Genomic DNA, 27,389 nt, shown 5'->3' with positions numbered 1-27,389 from the left:
GCTGGAACATATTCAAGGATAGAGCATCGGCTAGCAGGAACATATTCAAGGATAGAGCATCGGCTAGCTGGAACAGATTCAAGGATAGAGCATCGGCTAGCTGGAACATATTCAAGGATAGAGCATCGGCTAGCAGGAACATATTCAAGGATAGAGCATCAGCTAGCTGGAACATATTCAAGGATAGAGCATCGGCTAGCAGGAACATATTCAAGGATAGAGCATAGGCTAGCTGGAACAGATTCAAGGATAGAGCATCGGCTAGCTGGAACATATTCAAGGATAGAGCATCGGCTAGCTGGAACATATTCAAGGATAGAGCATCGGCTAGCTGGAACATATTCAAGGGAGAGAGCATCGGCTAGCTGGAACAGATTCAAGGATAGAGCATCGGCTAGCTGGAACATATTCAAGCATAGAGCATCGGCTAGCTGGAACATATTCAAGGGAGAGAGCATCGGCTAGGAGGAACATATTCAAGGATAGAGCATCGGCTAGCTGGAACAGATTCAAGGATAGAGCATCGGCTAGCTGGAACATATTCAAGGATAGAGCATCGGCTAGCTGGAACATATTCAAGGGAGAGAGCATCGGCTAGCTGGAACATATTCAAGGGAGAGAGCATCGGCTAGCTGGAACAGATTCAAGGATAGAGCATCGGCTAGCTGGAACATATTCAAGGATAGAGCATCGGCTAGCTGGAACATATTCAAGGGAGAGAGCATCGGCTAGCAGGAACATATTCAAGGATAGAGCATCGGCTAGCTGGAACATATTCAAGGATAGAGCATCGGCTAGCAGGAACATATTCAGGGACAGAGCATCGGCTAGCTGGAACATATTCAAGGATAGAGCATCGGCTAGCTGGAACATATTCAAGAATAGAGCATCGGCTAGCAGGAACATATTCAAGGATAGAGCATCGGCTAGCTGGAACATATTCAAGGATAGAGCATCAGCTAGCTGGAAGAGTTTTGAGCTGTTTTTGAAAGCGTCCATTGTGTCATTTTATAAAGCATCAATTGTGTTGGAGTGTTGTAGCTATCTTACCTTAACCAGGAGTCCAGGCGAGCTGTACTCAAAGAATTCATTCCCTCTCTGCTTCAGAAAGCCGTCCTCGTCCATGCGGTACTGAACGTCTCCCAGCCTGGTGATGCGGTCTCGGAGGTCGTAACGTAGCGGCGTGAGGCGGGCGCTGTTCCCGGGGCTCAGCAGGTGAAGGTTACCGTTCAGGTCGTAGCTGTAACGCCACAGTGGCTTGTCGTTGATGGACACTACTTGGAGCTGCCCATCAGCGTCGTATTCATAGGTATACCGAGTGGTGTTGGCATACGGACCCACCTTAGAGAAACCAAACATGAATCGGTCAATCAATCAGTCAGTAGGTGTACAGACCCACCTTAGAAATCCTAACTTAATCAATCAATCAAATCAATCGTAATTATAATTAAACCCGGAGAAGGTGTGGTATATGGCCAATATACCACGGGCTAAGGGCTGTTCTTACGCACGACACAACACAGGACACAGCCCTTAGCCCGTGGTATATTGGCCATATACCCTAAGGTGCCTTATTGCTATTATAACCTGGTTACCAACGTAATGAGCAGTAATATGCCCAGTATGGTATTTTCATTGATTTTATTGTAATTTTTTAACCAGTCAGTTAAGAACAAGTTCTTATTTTCAATGACATCCTAGGAACGGTGGGTTAACTGCCTTGTTCAGGGGCAAAACGACAGAGTTGTACCTTGTCAGCTCAGGGATTTGAACTTGCAACCTTTTGGTTACTAGTCCAACGCTCTAACGCCTAGGCTACCCTGCCGCCCATATGGTCTGATATACCACAGATTTCAGCCAATCAGAATTTAGGGCTCGAACCACCCGGTTTATTGAAATGAGTCCGGTAAGATAAACCCATCTCAGAACACTTAGAATATAGAACACATTTGGCAGCAGGTAGCCTAGCGTTTAACAGCGTTGAGCCAGTAACCAAAAGGTTGCTTGTTCGTTTTCCCGAGCAAACTAGTTTAAAAAATGTGCTCTTGAGCAAGGCTAAATGACTCACTACTGTAGTGGCTCTGGATCAGAGAGTCTGCTAAATGACTCACTACTGTAGTGACTCTGGATCAGAGAGTCTGTTAAATGACTCACTACTGTAGTGGCTCTGGATCAGAGAGTCTGCTAAATGACTCACTACTGTAGTGGCTCTGGATCAGAGAGTCTGCTAAATGACTCACTACTGTAGTGGCTCTGGATCAGAGAGTCTGCTAAATGACTCACTACTGTAGTGGCTCTGGATCAGAGAGTCTGCTAAATGACTCACTACTGTAGTGGCTCTGGATCAGAGAGTCTGCTAAATGACTCACTACTGTAGTGGCTCTGGATCAGAGAGTCTGCTAAATGACTCACTACTGTAGTGGCTCTGGATCAGAGAGTCTGCTAAATGACTCACTACTGTAGTGACTCTGGATCAGAGAGTCTGCTAAATGACTCACTACTGTAGTGACTCTGGATCAGAGAGTCTGTTAAATGACTCACTACTGTAGTGGTTCTGGATCAGAGAGTCTGCTAAATGACTCACTACTGTAGTGGTTCTGGATCAGAGAGTCTGCTAAATGACTCACTACTGTAGTGGCTCTGGATCAGAGAGTCTGTTAAATGACTCACTACTGTAGTGGCTCTGGATCAGAGAGTCTGTTAAATGACTCACTACTGTAGTGGATCAGAGAGTCTGCTAAATGACTCACTACTGTAGTGGATCAGAGAGTCTGCTAAATGACTCACTACTGTAGCGGCTCTGGATCAGAGAGTCTGCTAAATGACTCACTACTGTAGTGGCTCTGGATCAGAGAGTCTGCTAAATGACTCACTACTGTAGTGGTTCTGGATCAGAGAGTCTGCTAAATGACTCACTACTGTAAGTGGCTCTGGATCAGAGAGTCTGCTAAATGACTCACTACTGTAGTGGCTCTGGATCAGAGAGTCTGCTAAATGACTCACATGTAAACTGTTTGAACTGTGTTCTGATAACGAATAAGAAAAAAAATGTGCTGTTATATATTTCAAATGTGTCTATTCCTACCGTCTACGTGTCTGTTTTATCCTGTGAGTGACTCTTGGGAGATGAGTGACCTAAAAGAGATCCTGACAAAACCAACGCAGAAAGAAAAGAGGTTCACCAGACGAACCTTGAGTTCCTTGGCGACCACACGTCCCATGTTATCATACTGCACCATCATCCAGTACATGAGCGACCTGAAGATCTCATACTGGACCTCTTTCACGCGGCCGTAGGCGTCGAAGTGTTTGGTGTGTGTCATCACGGCTGTGGTGATTATCTGGTTGATGTCGTAGTAGATGACCCCGAACTTCCCAAACTGCTCCGTCTTCCCAGACACGTCGTCGTAGCGATACAGGTCGATGGGGAGAGGCGTCTCGTTGATTACCGCTTGCATGCTGGTGACCCGGAAGCTGTTGTCGTAGACGTAGTCGAAGCGGGCGTTGACCATCCCCTCTTCGCTGAACCTAAAGATCTGCCTGTCGATGAGTGGGCCGATCTGACGGTACCTGTAGTGTAGTGGATATTACTGTCAGTCCAGTCCATGTTTTTATTATGTTACTGACTGATACACTCACTAACCTAATCCTAACCCTAACCTAACCTAATCCTAATCCTAAACCTAACCTAATCCTAACCCAACCCCAACCTAATCCTAACCCTAACCTAATCCTAACCCAACTTTAACCTAATCCAACCCAACCCTAACCTAATCCTAACCCAACCCAATCCTAATCCAACCCTAATCCTAATCCGAACCTAATCCTAACCTAACCCTAACCTAACCCTAACCTAATCCTAACCTAATCCTAACCCAACCCTAACCTAATCCTAATCCTAACCCTAACCTAATCCTAACCCAACTCTAACCCTAATCCTAATCCTAACCCAACCTTAACCCTAACCCTAATCCTAACCCAACTTTAACCCTAACCTAATCCTAACCCTAACCTAATCCTAATCCTAACCCAACTTTAACCCTAACCTAATCCTAATCCTAACCCAACCTTAACCCTAACCTAATCCTAATCCTAACCCAACCCTAACCTAATCCCAACCCTAACCCCCCAGAATACAACAGTAAAGTTCCAGTACCTTATAGTACAGGTGATTCCTTCACTCTGCAGGTTGACCACCTTCAGCATCCCCGCTGACTCATCGTAGGTGAACGCGATGCGTGTCGTATCGTAGAGGATCTCCAGTAGCTTGGCCAGCTTGCCGTACTTATAGGTCACCCTGCGCCCCGTGCCCAGGTAGCTAGTCTGCATCAGCTGGCCGTCTTCACTGTAGTCCTGCAGCACCGAAGCGTTCCCTTCCGAGGGGCGGTACGTGTTCCTGTAGTAACCGACGGAGCGGGTGGTCTCCAGGGTGAAGCGGGCCACGTTGGGCATGGTCACAGAGGAGAGGCGGTCGTTCTTGTCGAACTCAAAGATGTACTGACGCTGACTGTGGAGGAGCAGTACCATGGACTGAGGAGTAGAGAGGAAAAGTGGTTTTACCAATGTCAGCGGGCCAAGATTTCACCCTATTCCCTATATAGTGCACTACATTCTCTTTAAAGGGCACACTACACAGGGCAGAAGATGTTAGATGTTAGGAACGCTGAGAGGTAAATTGACAGAGTCATTTTATTCTGGGTTATTTTCTATGTTTCCTTTTAAGTCCTTTCCTGAGTACATATAGTCAGTACCTGCACTGACTAGGCATACTGTCTCCATACATTACCTAGGCTTGCTAGAGAAATGCACAAGAGGCTCAGTCTGGTATGAAAAAGGACATACAAATGTCAAACGCAACAACAACAAAAAACTAAAACAGCCAGACTATACCGATGTGTGTTATGCATTTAAGTCAGGAGCCAAGCTGTGAGATTCAACAACAGTTTTTATATGGCTTCAATCGGGTAAGAAAGTATTGGGTTGGCAAATAATGAAATCACTATGCAGTCTGTTGTCACAGCGGGCTATCATTCCCGGCTCTGAATCAGACACTTAAGAGCTGCTAAACTGACTTCAGGAACACTAACGGGTCGGCCATTTTGTTAAATTAAATGGTAAAACCTGAGAACAGCAGCCTTTACTGTGCTGTACGTTGTTCTTTCTGTCTCCCCCCCAAACATCCCGACTTTAATTAACAATGTGAAAGTGACATTTCGTTCCTTTCTGCTCATCAGTCTATTGTAGGGGCAACGGCCCTGTCAAGCTGTCTGCACTAACAATCTATAATGGATGTATACACTGCTAGAGAGAGACAGAGAGACAGAGAGAGAGACAAAGAGACAGAGAGAGAGACAGAGAGAGAAAGAGACAGACAGAAAGAGAGAGAGAGACAGACAGAGACAGAGGGACAGAGACAGACAGAGACAGAGAGAAAGAGACAGACAGAGAGACAGAGAGAGACAGAGGGACAGAGAGAAAGAGAGAGAGAGACAGAGGGACAGAGGACAGAGACGAGAGAAAGAGACAGACAGAGAGACAGAGAGAAAGAGACAGACAGAAAGAGAGAGAGAGAGACAGAGAGAAACAGAGAGAGACATAGAGACAGTCCTTAATTACAGCTCTCTACACATGTCTCAGACAGAGAGAGGCCAGATAACGCAGCACAAAGCTAAGAAAGAGTACAGTAGACAGGAGGATTTAAAACGAAACTTTGAACTAGAAATCTTAAATCTGCTTTTAAGGGCCTCTTGCTGCTACATGCCACTGAAATATCAATCACGTTTTCTATTACATGGCCAGCCTGTATGTCTTTGATATTGTTTATCTGTAGTACAGCAGGCGATCTCCATTAGTTCCAAACCCTCAGTACACTGTGTACCTACTGCACACTGTGAATGTACCGTAGGTCTATATCATGAGTTTTCATTGTATTTTATGTGGAGAGTTTATATAATTGTGTTTCCTATTCTCTGAGGATCTCTTCTTATTATCCCATAATTAAATATGTATTGAAATGTTCTGCTTCACTTGGCCTTCAAAGGAATATGTCAAGTAATATGTCTTCCCCGTGGCTCACTTGGTAGAGCATGGTGTTTGCAACGCCAGCATGGTGTGTGCAACGCCAAGGTTGTGGGTTCGATTCCCACAGGGGGCCAGTACAAAAAACAAACAAAAAAAATGTATGAAATGTATGCATTCACTACTGTAAGTCATTCTGGATAAGAGCGTCTGCTAAATGACTAAAATGTAAATGTAAGTATGCAAAGCCCTCAGAAAGTATTCACACCCCTTGACTTTTCCCAAATGTAGTTGTTTTATAGCCTGGATTTCCAAATGTATTAATAAATTGAAATTTTGTGTCACTGCCTGAACACAATACTCCATCATGTCAAAGTGGAGTTATGTTTTTAGATTATTATTATTATTATATATTTTTTTTTACAAATGTATTAAAAATGAAAAGATGAAAATGTCTTGAGTCAATAAGTATTCAACTCCTTTGTTATGGCAATCAGTTCAAAAGTAAACATGTGATTACCAAGTCACATAGACTCACTCATTGTGCAATGATAGTGTTTAACATGATTTTTGAATTTATTTTACCAGGCAAGTGAGTTAACCTGTTAGGGCTAGGGGGCAGTATTTGCACGGCTGGATAAAAAAAATGTACCCGATTTAATCTGGTTACTATTCCTACCCAGTAACTAGAATATGCATATACTTATTATATATGGATAGAAAACACTCTAAAGTTTCTAAAACTGTTTGAATGGTGTCTGTGAGTATAACAGAACTCATTTGGCAGGCAAAACCCTGAGACATTTTCTGACAGGAAGTGGATACCTGATGTGTTGTATTACCTTTAAACCTATCCCATTGAAAAACACAGGGGCTGAGGAATATTTTGGCACTTCCTATTGCTTCCACTAGATGTCACCAGCCTTTACAAAGTGTTTTGAGTCTTCTGGAGGGAGATCTGACCGAACAAGAGCCATGGAACGATGATGGCCCATTAGACACCTGGCGCGCGAGTTCATGTTGGGTACCCTCGTTCCAATACGTTATAAAAGAGTATGCATTCGTCCACCTTGAATATTATTCATGTTCTGGTTAAAAAAGGCCCTAATGATTTATGCTATACAACGTTTGACATGTTTGAACGAACGTAAATATATTTTTTCCCCTCGTTCATGAAGTGAAGTCCGGCTGGCTTAGATCATGTGCTAACAAGACGGAGATTTTTGGACATAAATGATGAGCTTTTTTGAACAAAACTACATTCGTTATGGACCTGTGATACCTGGAAGTGACATCTGATGAAGAGAATCAAAGGTAATGGATTATTTACATAGTATTTTAGATTTTAGATCTCCCCAACATGACGACTAGTCTGTATCGCAACGCGTATTTTTCTGGGCGCAGTGCTCAGATTATTGCAAAGTGTGATTTCCCAGTAAGGTTATTTTTAAATCTGGCAAGTTGATTGTGTTCAAGAGATGTAAATCTATAATTCTTTAAATGACAATATAATATTTTACCAATGTTTTCTAATTTTAATTATTTAATTTGTGATGCTGACTTGCCTGCCGGTTATTGGAGGGAAACAATTTCCTCAACATCAATGCCATAGTAAAACGCTGTTTTTGGATATAAATATGAACTTGATAGAACTAAAAATGCATGCATTGTCTAACATAATGTCCTAGGAGTGTCATCTGATGGAGATTGTAAAAGGTTAGTGCATCATTTTAGCTGGTTTTATGGTTTTGGTGACCCTGTCTTTGAATTGACAAAACATTACACACAACCCTTGTAAATGTACTGTCCTAACATACTCTAAATTTATGCTTTCGCCGTAAAACCTTTTTGAAATCGTAAAACGTGGTTAGATTAAGGAGATGTTTATCTTTCAAAGGGTGTAAAATAGTTGTATGTTTGAAAAATTTGAATTTTGACATTTATTTGGATTCAAATTTGCCGCTCTTGAAATGCACCTGCTGTTGATGGAGTGCACCACGGGGGGGACGCCTGCGTCCCACCTAGCCCATAGAGGCTAAGAACAAATTCTTATTTTCAATGACGGCCTACCGGGGAACAGTGGGTTAAACTGCCTTGTTCAGGGGCAGAATGATAGATTTGTACCTTATCAGCTCGGGGATTTGAACTTGCAACCTTGCGGTTACTAGTCCAACACTCTAACCACTAGGCTACATGCCTCCTCTAACCACTAAGCTACCTGCCACCCCATGACTGACTACCTCATCTCTGTACACCACACATACAATTATCTGTAAGATCCCTCTGTCTAGCAGTGAATTTCAAACACAGATTCAACCAAAAAGACCAGGGAAGTTTTCCAATGACTTGCAAAGAAGGGCACCTATTGGTAGATGGGTAAAAATACAATAAAAAGCAGACATTGAATATCCCCTTGAGCATTGTGAAGTTATTAATTACACTATGGATGGTATATCGATACACCCAGTCACTACAAAGATACAGGCATCCTTCCTAACTCAGTTGCCGGAGAGGAAGGAAACCGCTCAGGGATTTCACCATGAGGCCAATGGTCACTTTAAAACAGTTATAGAGTTTAATGGCTGTGATAGGAGAAAACTGAGGATGGATCAACAACATTATAGTTACTCCACAATACTAACCTAAACGACAGAGTGAAAAGAAGGTAAGCATACCCATAACATGATGCAGCCACCACCATGCTTGAAAATATGAAGAGTGGTACTCAGTGATGTGTTATTTTGGATTTGTCCCAAACATAACGCTTTGTATTCAGGATATAACGTTAATTTCTTTGCCACATTTTTTGCAGTTTTACTTTAGTGCCTTGTTGCAAACAGGATGCACGTTTTGGAATATTTGTGTTTTGTACAGCTTGTCATCAGCAAGGACTAGGGAGTTTTGTTAAGATAAAAATAAACGGAATAGAGCTAAGCACTGGGATAATCCTAGAGGAAAAAACGGTTCAGTCTGCTTTCCACCAGACACCGGGAGATAAATTCACCTTTCAGCAGGACAATAACCTAAAACACAAGGCCAAATCTACTGGAGTTGCTTACCAAGAAGACAGTGAATGGTCCTGAGTGGCCTAGTTAGAGTTTTGACTTAAATCAGCTTGAAAATCTATGGCAACAGTTGATCTGTCTAGCAATGATCCTCAACATCTTGACAGAGCTTGAATCATTTTTTTAAGAATATTGCAAATATTGTACAATCCAGGTTTGCAAAGACTCACAGCTGTAATCTTGAAAAGAAACACAAGTGTAATCTATGAAAAGACTCACAGCTGTAATCTTGAAAAGACTCACAGCTGTAATCTTGAAAAGACTCACAGCTGTAATCTTGAATGACTCACAGCTATAATCACTGCCAGCGGTGATTCCAACAAGTATTGACTCAGGGGTGTGAATAATTATGTAAATTGAATATTTCTGTATTTCATTTTCAATAAATTTGCAAACAAAAAATGTTTTCACTTTGTCATTATGAGGTATTGTGAGTAGATGGGTGATAAAAAAAATATTGAATCAATTTTGAATTCAGACTCAACATAATATGGAATACTTCAATTGGTAGGAATATTTTCTGAAGGCCCTGCATTTAGTATTTGTATATATATATATATGGTACACTAGTGGTGTTTTTTACCTTCTCCAGGTAAGTGTAGGTCCATGACTTCCCGTCTGCAAAGATCTGCGACGTGATTCGCCCATTCTGGTCGTACTCCATGCGTACAGACATGGTTCCCCGCTGGATGCCGGCCACGTGTCCGCCCGGGGAGTATGTGACGTTGACCCCATTGAGGCGGCTGCTGGGGGCCCAGAGCGTCGGGCGTCCGGCGTGGTCGTAGTGGATCCTTAACGTGAACTTCCTGTGGTCGTCATAAACCTTCTCTGTACGTGTGATACGGTCAAAGTCCAGGGAGAGGAGGTTCCTGTTGTGGACCTAGGGGAGAGAAGAGAAGGTCAAAGTTCAGGAAGAGGAGGTTCCTGTTGTGGACCTAGGGGAACGGAGAGAAGGTCAAAGTTCAGGAAGAGGAGGTTCCTGTTGTGGACCTAGGGGAGAGGAGAGAAGGTCAAAGTTCAGGGAGAGGAGGTCCCTGTTGTGGAGCTGGGGGAGAGGAGAGAAGGTCAAAGTTCAGGAAGAGGAGGTCCCTGTTGTGGAGTTGGGGGAGAGAAGGTCAAAGTTCAGGAAGAGGAGGTCCCTGTTGTGGAGCTGGGAGAGAGGAGAGAAGGTCAGTTCATTTGGTAAGACTTTACATTTTACATTTTTATCCAGAGCTACTTACAATCTGTGTATTCAAAAAGTTAAGTAGGAAAAATCACCACATATCAGTTATTGCAAGTAGACTTTTCTACTTAAAGCTTGCAGTTATAACGCATTATGATGTGATATTACAGTGCATTGTAATATAATAATATATATAATAATATAACAATATGTATAATAATATAATAATATATATAATAATATAATAATATATAATTATATAACAATATATATAATAATATAATAATATAAATAATATATATAATAATATAATAATATAAATAATATATATAATAATATAATATATATAATATAATATGTCATATCGGTTGTGCAGTAAGGAAGTAGACTTGGCATGTCTTAGCCGGAACATCTCATTGAAGCATCACCTCCTGTTTCTGTAGTGAACCAGTTCACCTCCTGGACAGGACTGTAGTCTACCTCCTGGATCTGTAGTGAACCAGTACACCTCCTGGACAGGACTGTAGTCTACCTCCTGTTTCTGTAGTGAACCAGTTCTCCTCCTGGACAGGGCTGTAGTCTACCTCCTGGTTCTGTAGTGAACCAGTTCACCTCCTGGACAGGACTGTAGTCTACCTCCTGGTTCTGTAGTGAACCAGTACACCTCCTGGACAGGACTGTAGTCTACCTCCTGGTTCTGTAGTGAACCAGTTCACCTCCTGGACAGGACTGTAGTCTACCTCCTGGTTCTGTAGTGAACCAGTACACCTCCTGGACAGGACTGTAGTCTACCTCCTGGTTCTGTAGTGAACCAGTTCTCCTCCTGGACAGGACTGTAGTCTACCTCCTGGTTCTGTAGTGAACCAGTACACCTCCTGGACAGGACTGTAGTCTACCTCCTGGTTCTGTAGTGAACCAGTTCTCCTCCTGGACAGGACTGTAGTCTACCTCCTGGTTCTGTAGTGAACCAGTTCTCCTCCTGGACAGGACTGTAGTCTACCTCCTGTTTCTATAGTGAACCAGTACACCTCCTGGACAGGACTGTAGTCTACCTCCTGGGTCTGTAGTGAACCAGTTCTCCTCCTGGACAGGACTGTAGTCTACCTCCTGGTTCTGTAGAGAACCAGTTCACCTCTTGGACAGGACTGTAGTCTACCTCCTGTTTCTATAGTGAACCAGTTCTCCTCCTGGACTGGACAGGACTGTAGTCTACCTCCTGGTTCTGTAGTGAACAAGTTCTCCTCCTGGACTGGAAAGGACTGTAGTCTACCTCCTGGTTCTGTAGTGAACCAGTACACCTCCTGGACAGGACTGTAGTCTACCTCCTGGTTCTATAGTGAACCAGTACACCTCCTGGTTCTATAGTGAACCAGTTCACCTCCTGGACAGGACTGTAGTCTACCTCCTGGTTCTGTAGTGAACCAGTTCACCTCCTGGACAGGGCTGTAGTCTACCTCCTGTTTCTGTAGTGAACCAGTACACCTCCTGGAAAGGACTGTAGTATACCTCCTGGTTCTGTAGTGAACCAGTACACCTCCTGGACAGGGCTGTAGTCTACCTCCTGTTTCTGTAGTGAACCAGTACACCTCCTGGACAGGGCTGTAGTCTACCTCCTGTTTCTGTAGTGAACCAGTACACCTCCTGGACAGGACTGTAGTCTACCTCCTGGTTCTGTAGTGAACCAGTACACCTCCTGGACAGGGCTGTAGTCTACCTCCTGGTTCTGTAGAGAACCAGTACACCTCCTGGACAGGACTGTAGTCTACCTCCTGGTTCTGTAGTGAACCAGTTCACCTCCTGGACAGGGCTGTAGTCTACCTCCTGGTTCTGTAGTGAACCAGTACACCTCCTGGACAGGGCTGTAGTCCACCTCCTGGATCTGTAGTGAACCAGTACACCTCCTGGACAGGACTGTAGTCTACCTCCTGGTTCTGTAGTGAACCAGTTCTCCTCCTGGACAGGACTGTAGTCTACCTCCTGGTTCTGTAGTGAACCAGTACACCTCCTGGACAGGACTGTAGTCTACCTCCTGTTTCTGTAGTGAACCAGTACACCTCCTGGACAGGACTGTAGTCTTCCTCCTGTTTCTGTAGTGAGACAGCTTGATCTACCAGTTCACCTCCTGGATAGGGCTGTAGTCTACCTCCTGTTTCTGTAGTGAGACAGCTTGATCTACCAGTTCTCCTCCTGGACAGGACTGTAGTCTACCTCCTGTTTCTGTAGTGAGACAGCTTGATCTACCAGTTCTCCTCCTGGACAGGACTGTAGTCTACCTCCTGGTTCTGTAGTGAACCAGTACACCTCCTGGACAGGACTGTAGTCTACCTCCTGTTTCTATAGTGAGACAGCTTGATCTACCAGTTCACCTCCTGGACAGGACTGTAGTCTACCTCCTGTTTCTGTAGTGAACCAGTACACCTCCTGGACAGGACTGTAGTCTACCTCCTGTTTCTATAGTGAGACAGCTTGATCTACCAGTTCACCTCCTGGACAGGACTGTAGTCTACCTCCTGTTTCTGTAGTGAACCAGTACACCTCCTGGACAGGACTGTAGTCTACCTCCTGTTTCTGTAGTGAGACAGCTTGATCTACCAGTACACCTCCTGGACAGGACTGTAGTCTACCTCCTGGTTCTGTAGTGAACCAGTTCTCCTCCTGGACAGGACTGTAGTCTACCTCCTGGTTCTGTAGTGAACCAGTACACCTCCTGGACAGGACTGTAGTCTACCTCCTGTTTCTGTAGTGAACCAGTACACCTCCTGGACAGGACTGTAGTCTACCTCCTGTTTCTGTAGTGAGACAGCTTGATCTACCAGTTCTCCTCCTGGACAGGACTGTAGTCTACCTCCTGTTTCTTTAGTGAGACAGCTTGATCTACCAGTTCTCCTCCTGGACAGGACTGTAGTCTACCTCCTGGTTCTGTAGTGAACCAGTACACCTCCTGGACAGGACTGTAGTCTACCTCCTGGTTCTGTAGTGAACCAGTTCTCCTCCTGGACAGGACTGTAGTCTACCTCCTGTTTCTGTAGTGAACCAGTACACCTCCTGGACAGGGCTGTGGTCTACCTCCTGGTTCTGTAGTGAACCAGTACACCTCCTGGACAGGACTGTAGTCTACCTCCTGTTTCTGTAGTGAACCAGTACACCTCCTGGACAGGACTGTAGTCTACCTCCTGTTTCTATAGTGAGACAGCTTGATCTACCAGTACACCTCCTGGACAGGACTGTAGTCTACCTCCTGTTTCTATAGTGAGACAGCTTGGTCTACCAGTTCACCTCCTGGACAGGACTGTAGTCTACCTTCTGGTTCTGTAGTGAACCAGTACACCTCCTGGACAGGACTGTAGTCTACCTCCTGTTTCTGTAGTGAACCACTACACCTCCTGGACAGGACTGTAGTCTACCTCCTGTTTCTGTAGTGAACCAGTTCACCTCCTGGACAGGGCTGTAGTCTACCTCCTGTTTCTGTAGTGAGACAGCTAGATCTACCAGGTCACCTCCTGGACAGGACTGTAGTCTACCTCCTGTTTCTGTAGTGAACCAGTACACCTCCTGGACAGGACTGTAGTCTACCTCCTGTTTCTGTAGTGAACCAGTTCACCTCCTGGACAGGGCTGTAGTCTACCTCCTGTTTCTGTAGTGAGACAGCTTGATCTACCAGGTCACCTCCTGGACAGGACTGTAGTCTACCTCCTGTTTCTGTAGTGAACCAGTACACCTCCTGGACAGGACTGTAGTCTACCTCCTGTTTCTGTAGTGAGACAGCTTGATCTACCAGTTCACCTCCTGGACAGGGCTGTAGTCTACCTCCTGTTTCTGTAGTGAGACAGCTTGATCTACCAGTTCACCTCCTGGACAGGACTGTAGTCTACCTCCTGGTTCTGTAGTGAACCAGTACACCTCCTGGACAGGACTGTAGTCTACCTCCTGTTTCTGTAGTGAACCAGTTCTCCTCCTGGACAGGACTGTAGTCTACCTCCTGGTTCTATAGTGAGACAGCTTGATCTACCAGTACACCTCCTGGACAGGACTGTAGTCTACCTCCTGGTTCTGTAGTGAACCAGTTCACCTCCTGGACAGGGCTGTAGTCTACCTCCTGGTTCTGTAGTTAACCAGTACACCTCCTGGACAGGACTGTAGTCTACCTCCTGTTTCTGTAGTGAGACAGCTTGATCTACCAGTACACCTCCTGGACAGGACTGTAGTCTACCTCCTGTTTCTATAGTGAGACAGCTTGATCTACCAGTACACCTCCTGGACAGGACTGTAGTCTACCTCCTGGTTCTGTAGTGAACCAGTTCTCCTCCTGGACAGGACTGTAGTCTACCTCCTGGTTCTGTAGTGAACCAGTTCTCCTCCTGGACAGGACTGTAGTCTACCTCCTGTTTCTGTAGTGAACCAGTTCTCCTCCTGGACAGGACTGTAGTCTACCTCCTGGTTCTGTAGTGAACCAGTACACCTCCTGGACAGGACTGTAGTCTACGTCCTGGTTCTGTAGTGAACCAGTACACCTCCTGGACAGGACTGTAGTCTACCTCCTGGTTCTGTAGTGAGACAGCTTGATCTACCAGTACACCTCCTGGACAGGACTGTAGTCTAACTCCTGTTTCTGTAGTGAACCAGTACACCTCCTGGACAGGACTGTAGTCTACCTCCTGTTTCTGTAGTGAACCAGTTCACCTCCTGGACAGGACTGTAGTCTACCTCCTGGTTCTGTAGTGAACCAGTACACCTCCTGGACAGGACTGTAGTCTACCTCCTGTTTCCGTAGTGAACCAGTACACCTCCTGGACAGGGCTGTGGTCTACCTCCTGGTTCTATAGTGAGACAGCTTGATCTACCAGTTCACCTCCTGGACAGGGCTGTGGTCTACCTCCTGGTTCTGTAGTGAACCAGTACACCTCCTGGACAGGACTGTAGTCTACCTCCTGTTTCTGTAGTGAACCAGTACACCTCCTGGACAGGGCTGTAGTCTACCTCCTGGTTCTGTAGTGAACCAGTTCTCCTCCTGGACAGGGCTGTGGTCTACCTCCTCGTTCTGTAGTGAACCAGTTCTCCTCCTGGACAGGACTGTAGTCTACCTCCTGTTTCTGTAGTGAACCAGTTCTCCTGGACAGGACTGTAGTCTACCTCCTGTTTCTATAGTGAGACAGCTTGATCTACCAGTTCTCCTCCTGGACAGGACTGTAGTCTACCTCCTGTTTCTATAGTGAGACAGCTTGATCTACCAGTTCACCTCCTGGACAGGACTGTAGTCTACCTCCTTTTTCTGTAGTGAGACAGCTTGATCTACCAGTTCTCCTCCTGGACAGGACTGTAGTCTACCTCCTGGTTCTGTAGTGAACCAGTTCACCTCCTGGACAGGACTGTAGTCTACCTCCTTTTTCTGTAGTGAGACAGCTTGATCTACCAGTTCACCTCCTGGACAGGACTGTAGTGTACCGCAGGGCGTTACCCCTAATCTATCACCTTAATGCTAAACGCCAAGCGGAGAAGCATCAGGTCACAGTCTTTGGTTTGACTCGACTGGAGATCGAAGTCCTAAACTGTCAATCTCAGGGCGTACACTAACCACACGACCACTGAGTTGATTTATTTGTTCTGCAGTACAGACAAAACAATCAATAAGCATACTAAAATACAGATATTAAATCTCATTCATTTAACAACAAAAAACAGACGTGTGTCAAGATATATATATATATATATATATATATATATAAAAATAAAACAGAATTGCAAAAGGAGTAAGGAGAGTCCCAGCCAGCCAGACAGTTCAGGGTTAACTATGCCAACACAGCTGAAGTGGGGAAAAATGTGTTGTGATGAACAGGGGAATAATGTGTCTGGAAGTCAGAGCGATGCGATTGTAAAACCCTTTCTCTTAATGCAATGCAATGTGTTTTTGAAGTGGAAGAAGTTTTAGAGGAAAACTCAACACTAAAATGTGATTATTTTTTAATTACAATTTTCAGCGCAATATCTCAGGAGAACAGGAATCATCGAAGTGATGCAATTATAGCAATTACCATATTTCTTTGTCAAAAAAAATTCAGACGAGAAGCCTTAGTGGGTGATCTGAATATTCAGGGAGGGGGAAAAAACAAGATAGTCACTAATCATTAAAAACTCTCCTCTGTGCTTAAAGACCAGCCATAGATGATTCGCATGTTACTGAGTCTAGTCACTTCTTTAAATGATTCCCATCTTACTGAGTCTAGTCACTTCTTTAAATGATTCCCATGTTACTGAGTCTCTCCTTTAAATGATTCCCATGTTACTGAGTCTAGTCACTTCTTTAAACGATTCCCATGTTATTGAGTCTAGTCTAGTCAGTTCTTTAAATGATTCCCATGTTACTGAGTCTAGTCACTTCTTTAAACGATTCCCATGTTATTGAGTCTAGTCTAGTCAGTTCTTTAAACGATTCCCATGTTACTGAGTCTAGTCACTTCTTTAAATGATTCCCATGTTACTGAGTCTCTTCTTTAAATGATTCCCATGTTACTCAGTCTAGTCTAATCACTTCTTTAAATGATTCCCATGTTATTGAGTCTAGTCTAATCACTTCTTTAAATGATTCCCATGTTACTGAGTCTAGTCACTTCTTTAAATGATTCCCATGTTACTGAGTCTAGTCACTTCTTTAAATGATTCCCATGTTATTGAATCTAGTCACTTCTTTAAATGATTCGCTTTCTTTTCATACATGTGACCCTGGGCGTCTGAACAGAGCAGAGAGAGGCAGCTCAACACTACTGCCCCCAGGCCATCTGGCAGACTGGAGAGAGAACAGCTCTGTATATCACCACTACTGCCCCCAGGCCATCTGGCAGACTGGAGAGAGAACAGCTCTGTATATCACCACTACTGCCCCCAGCCATCTGGCAGACTGGAGAGAGAACAGCTCTGTATATCACCACTACTGCCCCCAGCCATCTGGCAGACTGGAGAGAGAACAGCTCTGTATATCACCACTACTGCCCCCAGGCCATCTGGCAGACTGGAGAGAGAACAGCTCTGTATATCACCACTACTGCCCCCAGGCCATCTGGCAGACTGGAGAGAGAACAGCTCTGTATATCACCACTACTGCCCCCAGGCCATCTGGCAGACTGGAGAGAGAACAGCTCTGTATATCACCACTACTGCCCCCAGGCCATCTGGCAGACTGGAGAGAGAACAGCTCTGTATATCACCACTACTGCCCCCAGCCATCTGGCAGACTGGAGAGAGAACAGCTCTGTATATCACCACTACTGCCCCCAGGCCATCTGGCAGACTGGAGAGAGAACAGCTCTGTATATCACCACTACTGCCCCCAGCCATCTGGCAGACTGGAGAGAGAACAGCTCTGTATATCACCACTACTGCCCCCAGGCCATCTGGCAGACTGGAGAGAGAACAGCTCTGTATATCACCACTACTGCCCCCAGGCCATCTGGCAGACTGGAGAGAGAACAGCTCTGTATATCACCACTACTGCCCCCAGGCCATCTGGCAGACTGGAGAGAGAACAGCTCTGTATATCAACACTACTGCCCCCAGGCCATCTGGCAGACTGGAGAGAGAACAGCTCTGTATATCACCACTACTGCCCCCAGCCATCTGGCAGACTGGAGATCATTTGGAGGAAATGTGTAATCTTTAATTCAACTGCTATCTCGCTTTCTCTCTTTTCTTCATCATGTATTTCAGATACATCTGCATGGTTTCTCTACAGGTACATTGGTACAGAGCTTGGCACAGAGCTGTTGGCACAGAGCTTGGCACAGAGCTTGGCACAGAGCTGTTGGCACAGAGCTTGGCACAGAGCTGTTGGCACAGAGCTTGGCACAGAGCTGTTGGCACAGAGCTTGGCACAGAGCTTGGCACAGAGCTGTTGGCACAGAGCTTGGCACAGAGCTTGGCACAGAGCTGTTGGCACAGAGCTGTTGGCACAGAGCTTGGTACAGAGCTGTTGGCACAGAGCTTGGCACAGAGCTTGGCACAGAGCTGTTGGCACAGAGCTTGGCACAGAGCTTGGTACAGAGCTTGGCACAGAGCTTGGCTGGGTTTAAATGAGTGTTAAAACGTCTCTCAAGCTGTTGTTGGCCTGCTTCCAGTGGTGTGGCAGCAGTGTGTGTGTGTGTGTGTGTGTGTGTGTGTGTGTGTGTGTGTGTGTGTGTGTGTATGTGTGTGTGTGGTGTGTGTGTTCTCTTGCGTGCGTGTGGCCATGCGTGAGGAGATGTGTGAGGAGAAGAAGAGAAACCTGTTTGTCTTCCTCTGTCACATAACGACCAGAGAAACCTGTCTGTCTTCCTCTCTCACATAACGACCAGAGAAACCTGTCTGTCTTCCTCTCTCACATAACGACCAGAGAAACCTGTCTGTCTTCCTCTCTCACATAACGACCAGAGAAACCTGTCTGTCTTCCTCTCTCACATAACGACCAGAGAAACCTGTCTGTCTTCCTCTCTCACATAACGACCAGAGAAACCTGTCTGTGGTCTATGGAGGGACCATTACACCCGGTACAGCTAATAGGGCCAACTAATGTCATCAACACCTAATGGGGAGGATTATTTTACACTAGGATTACACCATGTTCATGAATAACAGAATTCCCTGCAGGGTTGGAGTAAAAAGGGTTTTCTGAGCTAGAGAATGAGGGGTGGCCAGCTCCACTGATCCTCTCTAGGGGCCCCTAGTGAAGAGAGAGAGGGAGGGGGAGAGAGGGAGGCCAGCCCCCTAGTGAAGAGAGAGGGTGGCCAGCCCCTAGTGAGGGAGGGAGGGAGGGAGGGAGGGAGGGAGGGAGGGAGGGAGGGAGGGAGGGAGGGAGGGAGGGAGGGAGGGAGGGAGGGAAGGAGATTGAGAGGCATTGGTCATACTCTCTCTTATTCTTTCATACGGATGAAGATGTTCCTTAGCAGAGGCCCAACGGGCTGGAAACATCTCTCTAAGCACACAGACAGACAGACAGACAGACAGACAGACAGACAGACAGACAGACAGACAGACAGACAGACAGACAGATAGACAGACAGACAGACAGACAGACAGACAGACAGACAGACAGACAGACAGACAGACAGACAGACAGACAGACAGACAGACAGACAGACAGACAGACAGACGCTGGGTCTCAGGAGAATAGAAAACAAACTGAAGGGAAATACTTTCAATTTCACAGCGATTTAAACAGGCAGATATAAAATAATGAATAGAGGGGGAGGGAGGACAGGGGGAGGGAGGGAGGGAGGACAGGGGGAGGGAGGGAGGACAGGGAGGAGGGAGGGAGGACAGGGGGAGGGAGGGAGGACAGGGGGAGGGAGGGAGGACAGGGAGAGGGAGGGAGGACAGGGGGAGGGAGGGAGGACAGGGGGAGGGAGGGAGGACAGGAGGAGGAGGGGAGGGAGGACAGGGGGAGGGGGAGGGGGAGGAGGACAGGGAGAGGGAGGGAGGACAGGGGGAGGGAGGGAGGACAGGGGGAGGGAGGGAGGACAGGGGGAGGGAGGAGGGGGAGGAAGGACAGGGGGAGGGAGGGAGGACAGGGAGGAGGGGGAGGGAGGACAGGGGGAGGGAGGGAGGACAGGGGAGGGAGGAGGGGGAGGAAGGACAGGGGGAGGGAGGGAGGACAGGGGGAGGGAGGAGGGGGGAGGAAGGACAGGGGGAGGGAGGGAGGACAGGGGGAGGGAGGAGGGGGGAGGAAGGACAGGGGGAGGGAGGGAGGACAGGGGGAGGGAGGAGGGGGGAGGAAGGACAGGGGGAGGGAGGGAGGACAGGGGGAGGGAGGAGGGGGGAGGAAGGACAGGGGGAGGGAGGGAGGACAGGGGGAGGGAGGACGGGGGGAGGAAGGACAGGGGGAGGGAGGACGGGGGGTGGGAGGACAGGGGGAGGGAGGAGGGGGGAGGAAGGATGGGAGCAGACACATCTTCCACCAATCAACGCTTCAAAGCCGGAATAGTGAAAGTAGATGCTTTACAAATCAAATATGAACGCAGATTTATACTGTAAAACAACGATCTGGCACTCTGACAAAACTGTAAATCCCTTAATATGTCTCGCATGATTCATCAAAAGTTTGTTTGAAAAGACGACTGGGGTTTGTTTTCTTCCAATAACATCAATTATTCACTATTCCTCGTACGTTAATGAAAACTAATGAATTTCCCAGATGCTGTGTTGCATCAGAAATGTGCTCTCTATGCCTGTGAGATAGGAACAGTAATCTTATTGACAGTCCCCATCACTGAACAAACAGGCATCGGTTTGGTTCCCTGTAAAAAAATTAAATAATACATACACAGAGCGCTTGTTTACCGTAGCACGGTGAGCTGGTATAGGACATGATGCTAATACCATAATGCTAACAGAGGGATACCGTAGCATGGTGAGCTGGTATAGGACATGGTGCTAATACTACAATGCTAACAGAGGGATACCGTAGCATGGTGAGCTGGTATAGGACATGGTGCTAATACCATAATGCTAACAGAGGGATACCGTAGCATGGTGAGCTGGTATAGGACATGATGCTAATACTACAATGCTAACAGAGGGATACCGTAGCATGGTGAGCTGGTATAGGACATGATGCTAATACTACAATGCTAACAGATGGATACCGTAGCATGGTGAGCTGGTATAGGACATGATGCTAATACTACAACGCTAACAGACGGATACCGTAGCATGGTGAGCTGGTATAGGACATGATGCTAATACTACAACGCTAACACAGGGATACCGTAGCATGGTGAGCTGGTATAGGACATGGTGCTAATACTACAATGCTAACAGAGGGATACCGTAGCATGGTGAGCTGGTATAGGACATGGTGCTAATACTACAATGCTAACAGAGGGATACCGTAGCATGGTGAGCTGGTATAGGACATGGTGCTAATACTACAATGCTAACAGAGGGATACCGTAGCATGGTGAGCTGGTATAGGACATGATGCTAATACTACAACGCTAACAGACGGATACCGTAGCATGGTGAGCTGGTATAGGACATGATGCTAATACTACAATGCTAACAGACGGATACCGTAGCATGGTGAGCTGGTATAGGACATGATGCTAATACTACAATGCTAACAGAGGGATACCGTAGCATGGTGAGCTGGTATAGGACATGATGCTAATACTACAATGCTAACAGACGGATACCGTAGCATGGTGAGCTGGTATAGGACATGATGCTAATACTACAACGCTAACAGACGGATACCGTAGCATGGTGAGCTGGTATAGGACATGATGCTAATACTACAATGCTAACAGAGGGATACCGTAGCATGGTGAGCTGGTATAGGACATGATGCTAATACTACAATGCTAACAGACGGATACCGTAGCATGGTGAGCTGGTATAGGACATGGTGCTAATACTACAACGCTAACAGAGGGATACCGTAGCATGGTGAGCTGGTATAGGACATGGTGCTAATACTACAATGCTAACAGAGGGATACCGTAGCATGATGAGCTGGTATAGGACATGGTGCTAATACCATATTGCTAACAGAGGGATACCGTAGCATGGTGAGCTGGTATAGGACATGATGCTAATACTACAATGCTAACAGACGGATACCGTAGCATGGTGAGCTGGTATAGGACATGATGCTAATACTACAACGCTAACAGAGGGATACCGTAGCATGGTGAGCTGGTATAGGACATGGTGCTAATACTACAATGCTAACAGAGGGATACCGTAGCATGATGAGCTGGTATAGGACATGGTGCTAATACCATATTGCTAACAGAGGGATACCGTAGCATGGTGAGCTGGTATAGGACATGGTGCTAATACTACAATGCTAACAGAGGGATACCGTAGCATGGTGAGCTGGTATAGGACATGGTGCTAATACTACAATGCTAACAGAGGGATACCGTAGCATGGTGAGCTGGTATAGGACATGGTGCTAATACTACAATGCTAACAGAGGGATACCGTAGCATGGTGAGCTGGTATAGGACATGGTGCTAATACTACAATGCTAACAGAGGGATACCGTAGCATGATGAGCTGGTATAGGACATGGTGCTAATACCATATTGCTAACAGAGGGATACCGTAGCATGGTGAGCTGGTATAGGACATGGTGCTAATACTACAATGCTAACAGAGGGATACCGTAGCATGGTGAGCTGGTATAGGACATGGTGCTAATACTACAATGCTAACAGAGGGATACCGTAGCATGGTGAGCTGGTATAGGACATGGTGCTAATACTACAATGCTAACAGAGGGATACCGTAGCATGGTGAGCTGGTATAGGACATGATGCTAATACTACAATGCTAACAAGACGGATACCGTAGCATTGTGTGAGCTGGTATAGGACATGGTGCTAATACTACAATGCTAACAGAGGGATACCGTAGCATGGTGAGCTGGTATAGGACATGGTGCTAATACTACAATGCTAACAGAGGGATACCGTAGCATGGTGAGCTGGTATAGGACATGGTGCTAATACTACAATGCTAACAGACGGATACCGTAGCATGGTGAGCTGGTATAGGACATGGTGCTAATACTACAATGCTAACAGAGGGATACCGTAGCATGATGAGCTGGTATAGGACATGGTGCTAATACTACATATTGCTAACAGAGGGATACCGTAGCATGGTGAGCTGGTATAGGACATGGTGCTAATACCTATCAATGCTAACAGACGAGATACCGTAGCATGGTGAGCTGGTATAGGACATGGTGCTAATACTACAATGCTAACAGACGGATACCGTAGCATGGTGAGCTGGTATAGGACATGATGCTAATACCATAATGCTAACAGACGGATACCGTAGCATGGTGAGCTGCAATAAATCAAATCAAATTTTATTTGTCATATGCGCCGAATATAACACCTTACAGTGAAAAGCTTACTTAAAAGCTTACCAACAATGCAGTTTTAAGGAAATACCTAAAACAAAGTAAGAGATAATAATAACAAATAATTAAAGAGTAGCAGTAAATAACAATAGCGGGGCTATATACAGGGGGTACCGGTACAGAGTCAATGTGGAGGCTATATACAGGGGGTACCGGTACAGAGTCAATGTGGAGGCTATATACAGGGGGTACCAGTACAGAGTCAATGTGGAGGTTATGTACAGGAGGGTACCAGTACAGAGTCAATGTGGAGGCTATATACAGGGGGTACCGGTACAGAGTCAATGTGGAGGCTATATACAGGGGGTACCGGTACAGAGTCAATGTGGAGGCTATATACAGGGCGTACCGGTACAGAGTCAATGTGGAGGCTATATACAGGGTGTTACGGTACAGAGTCAATCTGGAGGCTATATACAGGGGGTACCGGTACAGAGTCAATGTGGAGGCTATATACAGGGTGTTACGGTACAGAGTCAATGTGGAGGCTATATACAGGGGGTACCGGTACAGAGTCAATGTGGAGGCTATATACAGGGGGGTAAGGGCAAAAGAGATTGCATCATCTGTGGATCTATTGGTGCGGAATGGAAATTGGAGTGAGTCTAGGATTTCTGGGATAATGGTGTTGCTGTGAGCCATGACCAGCCTTTCAAAGCACTTCATGGCTACAGACATGAGTGCTACGGGTCGGTAGTCATTTAGGCAGGTTACCTTAGTGTTCTTGGGCACAGGGACTACGGTGGTCTGCTTGAAACATGTTTGTATTACAGATTCAGACAGAGAGAGGCTGGAAATGTCAGTGAAGACACTTGCTGGTTGGTCAGCATATGCTCGGAGTACACGTCCTGGTAATCCGTCTGGCCCTACGGCCTTGTGAGCTGATGCTCTCATGCATGTTTCAGTGTTACTTGCCTCGAAGCGAGCATAGAAGTTATTTAGCTCGTCTGGTAAGCTCGTGTCACTGGGCAGCTCTCGGCTGTGCTTCCCTTTTGTAGTCTGTAATAGTTTTCAAGCCCTGCCACATCTGACGAGCGTCGGAGCCGGTGTAGTACGATTCAATCTTAGTCCTGTATTGATGCTTTGCCTGTTTGATGGTTCGTCGGAGGGCATAGTGGGATTTCTTATAAGCTTCCGGGTTAGAGTCCCGCTCCTTGAAAGCGGCAGCTCTACCCTTTAGCACAGTCCGGATGTTGCCTGTGATCCATGGCTTCTGGTTGGGGTATGTACGTACAGTCACTGTGGGGACGCCGTCGTCGATGCACTTATTGATGAAGCCAGTGACTGATGTGGTGTACTCCTCAATGCCATCGGAGGAATGCTTCCTGCTTTAATTTTAGCTTGTAAGCAGGAATCAGGAGGATAGAATTATAGTCAGATTTGCCAAATGGAGGGCGAGGGAGAGCTTTGTACGTGTCTCTGTGTGTGGAGTAAAGATGGTCTGGAGTGTTTTCCTTCTGGTTGCACATTTAACATGCTGATAGAAATGAGGTAAAACTGATTTAAGTTTCCCTGCATTAAATTCCTCCGGGCCACAAGGAGCGCCGCCTCTGGATGAGCATTTTCCTGTTTGCTTATGGAGGAATACAGCTCATTGAGCGCGGTCTTAGTGCCAGCATCGCTCTGTGGTGGTATTATAGACAGCTACGAAAAATACAGATGAAAACTCTCTTGGTAGATAGTGTGGTCTACAGCTTATCATGAGATACTGAAAAACCTCGAGACTTCCTTAGATATCATCTACCAGCTGTTGTTTACATATATGCATAGGCCCCCGGCCCCTTGTCTTACCATAGGCTGCTGTTCCATCCTGCCTATGGAGTGTATAACCCGAAAGCTGTATGTTCTTAATGTCGTCGTTCACCCACGACTCGGTGAAACATAAGATATTACAGTTTTTAACGTCGCGTTGGTATAGTACACCGTTACAATACTACAATGCTACAATGCTACAAAGCTACAATACTACAATGCTACAATGCTACAATGCTACAATGCTACAATACTACAATGCTATAATGCTACAATGCTACAATGCTAACACATTGATTTCTCACAGTAAAGACAGGCAGGTAGACTGGGGGGGGGGGGGGTCGATCTCTGATATCCAGCCCAGAACGAACCTAGCATTGAGAGGCAGTACAGGACACAGCATTAATAACACAAGGCCAATACAACACTGCAATATAGAAAGGAGGGGGGTATGTCTCTGCTAACCATCTCTGTGGGGCTGTGCCTTAGATTTACAAACCTACTCAGACTGACAGGTGGACCGCTTCCTGTTTCCATGGAGAACAGCACAGTCTCTCTCTATGTTCCCTCCTAGACTGATGGCATACACCGGGAAATATCCTACTGGCCGGCTGGGGGGGAGGGTGTGTGTGTGTGTGTGTGTGTGTGTGTGTGTGTGTGTGTGTGTGTGTGTGTGTGGGGAGGTTGACTAGCACGTGGCACTGCTGTCTGTCAGTCACTAGCTGGGTCAAACTATGGTCCACTATAGACCCCTTTAACTTCAGGAAATGGAAAAGAGGGCATTTGCATTCACACATCAGTTAGTCTATAACCTGGATCTATAAACACATCATTTAGTCTATAACCTGGATCTATAAACACATCAGTTAGTCTATAACCTGGATCTATAAACACATCAGTTAGTCTATAACCTGGATCTATAAACACATCAGTTAGTCTATAACCTGGATCTATAAACACATCAGTTAGTCTATAACCTGGATCTATAAACACATCAGTTAGTCATTCACCTGGATCGATACACACATCAGTTAGTCTATAACCTGGATCTAGAAACACATCAGTTAGTCATTCACCTGGATCTATAAACACATCAGTTAGTCTATAACCTGGATCTAGAAACACATCAGTTAGTCATTCACCTGGATCTATAAACACATCAGTTAGTCTATAACCTGGATCTATACACACATCAGTTAGTCATTCACCTGGATCTATACACACATCAGTTAGTCATTCACCTGGATCTATAAACACATCCGTTAGTCATTCACCTGGATCTATAAACACATCCGTTAGTCATTCACCTGGATCTATACACACATCAGTTAGTCATTCACCTGGATCTATACACACATCAGTTAGTCATTCACCTGGATCTATACACACATCAGTTAGTCATTCACCTGGATCTATAAACACATCAGTTAGTCATTCACCTGGATCTATAAACACATCAGTTAGTCTATAACCTGGATCTATAAACACATCAGTTAGTCATTCACCTGGATCTATAAACACATCAGTTAGTCATTCACCTGGATCTATAAACACATCAGTTAGTCATTCACCTGGAACTATAAACACATCAGTTAGTCTATAACCTGGATCTATAAACACATCAGTTAGTCATTCACCTGGATCTATACACACATCAGTTAGTCATTCACCTGGATCTATAAACACATCAGTTAGTCTATAACCTGGATCTATAAACACATCAGTTAGTCTATAACCTGGATCTATAAACACATCAGTTAGTCATTCACCTGGATCTATAAACACATCAGTTAGTCTATAACCTGGATCTATAAACACATCAGTTGTCATTCACCTGGATCTATATACACATCAGTTAGTCATTCACCTGGATCTATATACACATCAGTTAGTCATTCACCTGGATCTATACACACATCAGTTAGTCATTCACCTGGATCTATACACACATCAGTTAGTCATTCACCTGGATCTATACACACATCAGTTAGTCTATAACCTGGATCTATAAACACATCAGTTAGTCTATAACCTGGATCTATATACACATCAGTTAGTCTATAACCTGGATCTATATACACATCAGTTAGTCTATAACCTGGATCTATAAACACATTAGTTAGTCTATAACCTGGATCTAGAAACACATCAGTTAGTCTATAACCTGGATCTATAAACACATCAGTTAGTCTATAACCTGGATCTATAAACACATCAGTTAGTCATTCACCTGGATCTATAAACACATCAGTTAGTCATTCACCTGGATCTATAAACACATCAGTTAGTCATTCACCTGGATCTATAAACACATCAGTTAGTCTATAACCTGGATCTATAAACACATCAGTTAGTCATTCACCTGGATCTATAAACACATCAGTTAGTCTATAACCTGGATCTATAAACACATCAGTTAGTCTATAACCTGGATCTATAAACACATCAGTTAGTCATTCACCTGGATCTATACACACATCAGTTAGTC

At 45.4% G+C, this 27,389-nt stretch overlaps 1 protein-coding gene across 1 annotated transcript in view; it reads right to left on the bottom strand.

The window, feature by feature from the left end:
• The window catches only part of tenm4 (teneurin transmembrane protein 4), a 653,198-nt gene that overhangs the window by 33,781 nt on the left and 592,028 nt on the right, over nt 1–27,389 (bottom strand). The window contains 4 exon segments of the mRNA XM_082966126.1: nt 1,051–1,341; nt 3,192–3,570; nt 4,157–4,530; nt 9,667–9,963. Coding sequence (XP_082822252.1) covers nt 1,051–1,341; nt 3,192–3,570; nt 4,157–4,530; nt 9,667–9,963 — 1,341 coding nt within the window.

Source organism: Salmo salar, chromosome 20 (assembly GCF_965601325.2).
Source record: "Salmo salar chromosome 20, fSalSal1, whole genome shotgun sequence".
NCBI classification, from domain to species: Eukaryota; Metazoa; Chordata; class Actinopteri; order Salmoniformes; family Salmonidae; genus Salmo; species Salmo salar.
The sequence above is the reverse complement of the archived record's forward strand: the minus strand, read 5'-3'. Positions and strand labels throughout refer to the sequence as shown.